Consider the following 6044-nt stretch of genomic DNA (forward strand, 5'->3'; position numbering starts at 1 on the left):
GTAGTCCTGCTCAGCAGAAGCAATGAGGCCACTACCAGGTGAAATGCACTTTTCTGGTATTTTGTGGCTTCTTGCAAAAATAAACTGTATTTGTAGAAATTGAGGAGATCTATCAAAAAAAAAAAAAAAAAAAAAAAAAACGTTCCCAGCTTTTATTTATTGCATAAGACACATTACTTGAGGGTATATATATAAGAGAGCGCTAAGAAAATAGCTCATTCATTATTTAAATTGGGGAACGGACTCAGAGAGGTTTTATTAATGTTCAAAGAAGTAAAAAGCTGAATCTCCTTATGCAGACTATATCTGTCTAAATCCTGTTTACAGCACAGACATTTGACAAAAAAAAAAAAAAAAAAAAAAAGATGGACTTGGGTCTCCAGAGGGGTTGGGTGACCCCATCAAGAGGTGGCTGGAGGTCAGCCTTCTCCCCACTCACCTTTGTGGACACAAGCACTTGTATGGTTTCAGGTAGTTACAGTGCATTCTAGCTGAAAAGCAAGCCCTCACCGTGTTCTGCTCTCCTAGAGTAAGCAGCCATGAGGACTGTCCTGGTCTTCGCCTGCCTCGTGGGGATGGCGTGCGCCTTCTCGGTGAGTGCCAGGCAGTGGGGGGACCCCCCGGCCTTGCTGGGGCCGGTGTGGGGTACGTGCCAACCCAGCCTTTCCCCCAGGTCAAGAGCTGGCTGCAGCGAGCCAAGTCGGACGACTCAGAAGAAAACGCGGTAGGGTCTCCCCTGACCCTGCATGTCCAGCCCCACATGGTGCTGGTCTTGAGGACAAGGACGTTTTGGTCAGTCCTGTACCTGATCCCCCAGACTGATAGGATTTACCCCCTTCTTCTCCTGGTAGGTGTTCAAGAGCAGGCATCGGTATAACCTGTACAGATACGCCTATGTGCATCCTCTGCAGCGACGGTACAAGGTGGGTGCCTCGGAGGGGTTGCTGTTGCTTCACCACCCACCAAACGTGGAGATAGTGGCCAAAGTAGGGGGCATGGTCTGAGCCCTATCCACCACTGGCCTGCAGGGCTGGGCTGAGACCATTGTGCTCATGACACAAATGGAGACACGCCAGCATGGCTACGGCTTGGTTTTCCTTCTCCTTAGGGTAGTGACTCATCAGAGGAAGAGGGGGATGGCTCTGAGGAGGAGGAGGAAGGAGGGGTGAGTACATCAAACCAGCAGCCTGCAAAACAAATACGGGAATTTGGGAACTTTTTTTGGTTTTGTATTCTCTGCTCATCAGCCTTTGTGGCTGCTGACTGCCCACAACCTTGCACTCTGGATGTGACTGGATTTTCTACTCTGGGCTTTATTTTATTATTTTTTGTATATTTATTCTTTTTTCTTCTTTTTTTTTTTAAAGAGGGTGGGTGAGGAAAAGAGGGTGTCTCAGGAACAACTCTGAGACAAACTTTCTGGGTTCTGAGCTGTTTTCATTGGCTCAGAAAGGAGCAGGATGGGCCAAAGGGCAGAAGCAGGGAAGCTCACCCACAAGGCAAAAAGCGCTGTTAGAGACTCCTCTTGGCCCTTTCAGGGTGCATTGTCCCCATAGTGCTGATAAAATTGCTGTGGAAAATACAATTATACTGTGCATGCATGCATGTTGAGGGACACAAATTGGTGCTATATTGGGAAATGCAAGCCCAGCCGGTAACACTGCTCCTGTCAATATAAGCTGGGCACCACTGCATTTGCAAGAGTCACGCAGGTCCAAAATCAAAAGCCAGGGATTACAAAGGTCCCTTGTGCTTCTCTGGGCTGCAGATCCTCAAAAATAATCCAGTGGTCTCAGGCAAACAGGTGCTTTGAGACAGGGATCAAGCATGCTTGGAAACCTATGTGTCAGGTCTAATCACATATTAATTTATTTATTTTTAATTTAATGATTTGAATGCTAATTTCAGGCGTCTAACAGGAGTGTAAGCCTGGGCATCTTAAAATCTCTTTTGGAGGCCTGCCTGGGGCTGGGTGCAGCATGGGGTGGCCCCTCTCCCCCAGGGGCCTCTGCCAGCCCTGGCACATCCCTGCAATTTGCCCCATTTTGGCTGTTCCTCCCCCCTACCACTACAATCACTAGGGATAACTTTGAGTAGTGGCATGGGACAGCCAAAGGGGAAATTTCATTCCTGAGGAAAAAATTGAGTGATAAGCAGGAATGCAGCTGCTGGTTTGTCCCTTTCACTTTAAGGGCACCAGAGCAGTGGCCATGCCTAGGCAGGGATGCTGTGTGTTTTCACTGTCAGGGACTGGTCAGCAAGATAAATCATGATGAAAGGCCCCAAGGTCGGTTATAGGTACGTAAAGAGCATCGTTATATCAGCTGCTAGATGGGGGGCATCACTTTCATCGGCAGAGACAGCTGCACTGTGCAATTTGGTGGCTCCTCTAGTGGAGAGGAAAACAGCCTGGGTTTTTTTCTGGCATCAGATGCACCTATATTTTAATTGTCTGAGTTGGCCCAAAACACCAGGGTGAGTGTCCTTAGTCTTGGCACACAAGCAGTGAGGATTGCCATGGGCAGGGACGGCAGTCACCCTGCATCTCACCACCATGGCTGAGTTCATTTGCCAGATGCTCCTCCTCTTAGGCTGGGAAGAGTTCCTCAGTGGGTTGCTCCAGATTCTGCTTGCATTTGGGTTATTCATCCTCCTTTTTAGAGACGTGGACTGCCATGCACCCCAAGAGACCTGCTCTGCTGCATGGTCTCTGGGGCTAAGTGGTGCTGATGACTTATTGCTGGTGGGGTTCAGGCTCATGCCTGGCTTTGAGTCATCACACTCTTGTCAGCTGTCTACACCTGGTGTGTAGTGTGTCCGCATGTAGCGTGCCTGTGGCTTCCTTTGTTTGCTGGGAACAGGGAGAGTTAATTTCAAAGGCAAACTTTTAGATGCTTCGTAAAACAAAATGTATAGCCAGAATGGGAACACTCAACTCCAGCCACCACCACTTAATTGCACAGTTCGGGCTGCCCTGCTGCAGCTTCTCAATTTCAGCCTGGGGTGGGAAAGCAGGAAACTCAGAGCAGTGCCCAAGCGCCATGAGGGGATGCTGCGTGCCCCACTCACTCTGGGAGGGCTGTGCTCCGCTCCTGCTGCTGACCACTTGCCCGTCCTCCCTCTGTCCCTGCAGGAGCCATCCCACGCTGGCATGGAGGCAGCTGGCCATCCTGCCGGAGCGGCCCCCGGGGACGGCCAGGGCGGGCTGGGAGAAGATGCCGCATTTCCCCAGCAGGTGTGGTGTAGGGCGCTGGAGGAGAGCGCCCGTGGCAGGGGGAGGGATATGTTCACTGCATGCCTGCTTGCACTCATGGGATGCCCTGCACCCCATTTCTGCATGGGGATCTGCTGTGGTAGATGCGCACAGCTGGGCAAAGCTCTGGGCATTAACCTGATGGAGGGTCAGAAGGGGCACCCCAAAAAGGCAGCCTTGCTATGTATGGCGGGGGAGGGATACTCAGCTGTGCCCATTCCTGCCCCATGCCATGTGGCGCTGAAAAGCTGCGATGTCCTGATGCCCAACTAATGCTGTGTTATTTTCCCTCCCCACCAGGGCAAAGGCTGCCAAGGGCCCCTGAAGGGGGACAGGAACAGTGCTGCCGGCAAAGGAAGTGACTCTGAAAATGAAGACAGTGAGGAGAATGAGGAGGAGGAAGAGGAGGAGGAGGAGGAAGAAGAGGTAGCCGAGAATGAGAATGGCATCAATGGCACAAGCACCAACACCACTGAGGGGGCAGATGGGCCTCATGGCAATGGCACTGCGGTGGCTGAGGAGAGCACAGGCACAGCTGAGGAGGAGGAGGAAGAGGATGAGGAAGAAGAAGAAGAGGAGGAAGAGGAGGAGGAGGAAACTGAAGCCACCACCATCGCCAGTACCACTGGCAACGAGGGGCTGTCTGAGGCGACCACTATGGGAGATGTGGGACCCACAGATACCACCACAGCCCGGGAGCAGTGGGAATATGAGGTTACAGTCAGAGGCCATGACCCAGGGAATGAGGGCACCACTGATGGCAGCTATGGGGACCAGGATGACTATGCCCGTGGGGACAGCTACCGAGCCTACGAGGATGAGTATGGCTACTACAAGGGGCATGGCTATGATGTGTACGGCCAGGATTACTACTACAGCCAGTGAGCAGGTGGTGGGATGGCCCTGGTGCTGCCCCCCACCTGCCCCATCCACGCTCAGGAACGTGTATCTGAAGACTCACTGCAGCCACTGTGTGCCAGAGGGGACACCAGGCCACTTGTGGTGCGCACTGGCTCCATCCTGGGCTTTTTGGTTTTTTTAATATCTCACAAAGCGAAATGAAATAAAGCAACTGAACTGAGCTTGTTGGTGATGAAGGGTTTGCTGACGAATTTGCTGGGGTCAGCAGGGCGGCACAGTGCTCAGTGGGCTGAAGGGCTACAGGTGCTCATGCTGCTCAGCGTTAAATCTCTTTGTTCCAGCTCAGATGCACACAAAAGGAGGGAGGAACAGAAAGGCTAACTAGGAAAGCCTCTGTAGAGTCCCCTCTGACAAATGTAAGAGCATTGTTAGGGTTGCTGCTGTGGGATTACTGCCACACCTTATCTAGAGCTGACGAGAATTTGCCAATGAGGGTGATGCTAACTTTACCCCATCTTCCACTCCTTGGCAGCATGTCTACTATGGCCTGACCACAAAACAGGCAATATTAGTAAAGGTGGAGACATTAATTTCTCTTTCCATGTATCACCAGCTGTAGATACACATTCCTGTAACGAGAGCTTTGCTTCTCATCCCTGCGCCAGGCACGTGGGTCCCACCGAGATGGGCACCTTGGACATGCATTTCAGACACAGCCCAGGGCAAGGTAGGGCTGTCACAGTGACAGCAGTGCATCCACTTGACTCTTGCATCAAGGATGAGGGGCAGAGATGCCCAGGATCCCTGCCCAGAGTCACTTCCCCATGGAAGTGTGGCCTTGGCCAACTGGGGATCAGCACCAGTGACTGGGAAGGATCAAATCCCACTGGGCTCCAGGCAGGTGCCCCCATTTAGGAAAAGTGGTGGCCCTCATGCACAGCTTGCGGCAGGTACTGTGCTGCCCTCACACTCCTGGAAAGGAAACCTGTGTTCAGGTCCTGATATAGGTCCAACTGCAAAATGAGTTTCTATTCTCACAACAGCAAGCTGCTGGCCACTGCACAAAACCCCCTCCATGTGCCAAAGCCAGGCTGCAGTTGCTGGGGTGGCAGGGGCTACTGCCTGCAGGGTGGGCACCCCCAGGACCAAATGCCTCCAGCAACACTGGGGAGCCCTGCACATACTCGCAGCCGGTGGGGAAGACGCAAGAGCCCAGTCGTCCCCATCTCCAGGGAGTGCCCAAAGACGTCAGGGAACCAGCATGGACAAAGGCCCTGGCACTGCTGGGGGCCAGGTTCTGCTCCCATGGGGCACCAAGCCCGGTCCCATGTGCGTCAGCCCCCCCGGGCACCCAGCCAGAGCTCTGCCTCCCTGCGCCAAAGCGCACTGTCTGGCTGCTCCACTACCTGTGGGGCAACATCTGACTGTCTCCCTGGCAAGGGGCAAGTCTCCTCCTGGCTCCAAGGTTTGCTCCTGCCTGAGGCTGGATGCTGATGGTTTAAGCATTTCTGGTGTTAATGTGTTGGTGTTGCTTGCTCCCAGGGTTTGGGCAGGGTGGGATGGGAGCTGTTGTCACCATCAGTGCCGTGGGCCAGGCTAGCTGCAGGGGGGACCAGCAATACCACCAAAGCTAGAGGCGGGCAGGAGGAGAGTAGGCAAATTGTGCACATCCTCATCACACCTTCCCACAGCAAAGGTGGGCTTGAAGGAACCTATGCAAGCAGTGCACGAAAAAAATCTTTTTTTTTTATTTTTGAACCAATCTTCTATTTTGCACTTGTACTGGGCTCAGCTCAGGGGGTTGAGGCTGAAACCCAAAAAGCAATGGTCAGATGCTACAGCATGGTGGCATCTCTCAGCTTGGCCAGCACTGCCCCATGGTGCTGGTCATTGCCACAACCAGGCCGGGCTCAGTGTGTTACCCTTCCCT

The 6044-nt window shown here is 52.8% G+C and overlaps 1 protein-coding gene across 1 annotated transcript; it reads left to right on the top strand.

Annotated features, from left to right (window-relative positions):
- The first annotated feature begins 479 nt into the window (after positions 1 to 479).
- IBSP (integrin-binding sialoprotein) lies at positions 480 to 4138 on the top strand. The gene is made up of 6 exons (XM_014961494.1): positions 480 to 593; positions 674 to 724; positions 852 to 923; positions 1109 to 1165; positions 3134 to 3235; positions 3554 to 4138. The coding sequence occupies exons 1-6, from the start codon at positions 540 to 542 to the stop codon at positions 4136 to 4138; spliced, it is 921 nt and encodes a 306-aa protein (XP_014816980.1). The 5' UTR covers positions 480 to 539.
- The last annotated feature ends 1906 nt before the right edge of the window (positions 4139 to 6044 follow it).

Source organism: Calidris pugnax, unplaced genomic scaffold (genome assembly GCF_001431845.1).
Source record: "Calidris pugnax isolate Ruff unplaced genomic scaffold, ASM143184v1 scaffold694, whole genome shotgun sequence".
Taxonomy (NCBI): Eukaryota; Metazoa; Chordata; class Aves; order Charadriiformes; family Scolopacidae; genus Calidris; species Calidris pugnax.

Bases quoted from the DNA above. Each gene is read 5' to 3' on its own strand.
- IBSP (XM_014961494.1), top strand. From the start codon at position 540: ATGAGGACTGTCCTGGTCTTCGCCTGCCTCGTGGGGATGGCGTGCGCC. The intron at 594-673 runs GTGAGTGCCAGG...CCTTTCCCCCAG, and splicing joins GGATGGCGTGCGCCTTCTCG to GTCAAGAGCTGGCTGCAGCG. The intron at 3,236-3,553 runs GTGTGGTGTAGG...CCTCCCCACCAG, and splicing joins ATGCCGCATTTCCCCAGCAG to GGCAAAGGCTGCCAAGGGCC.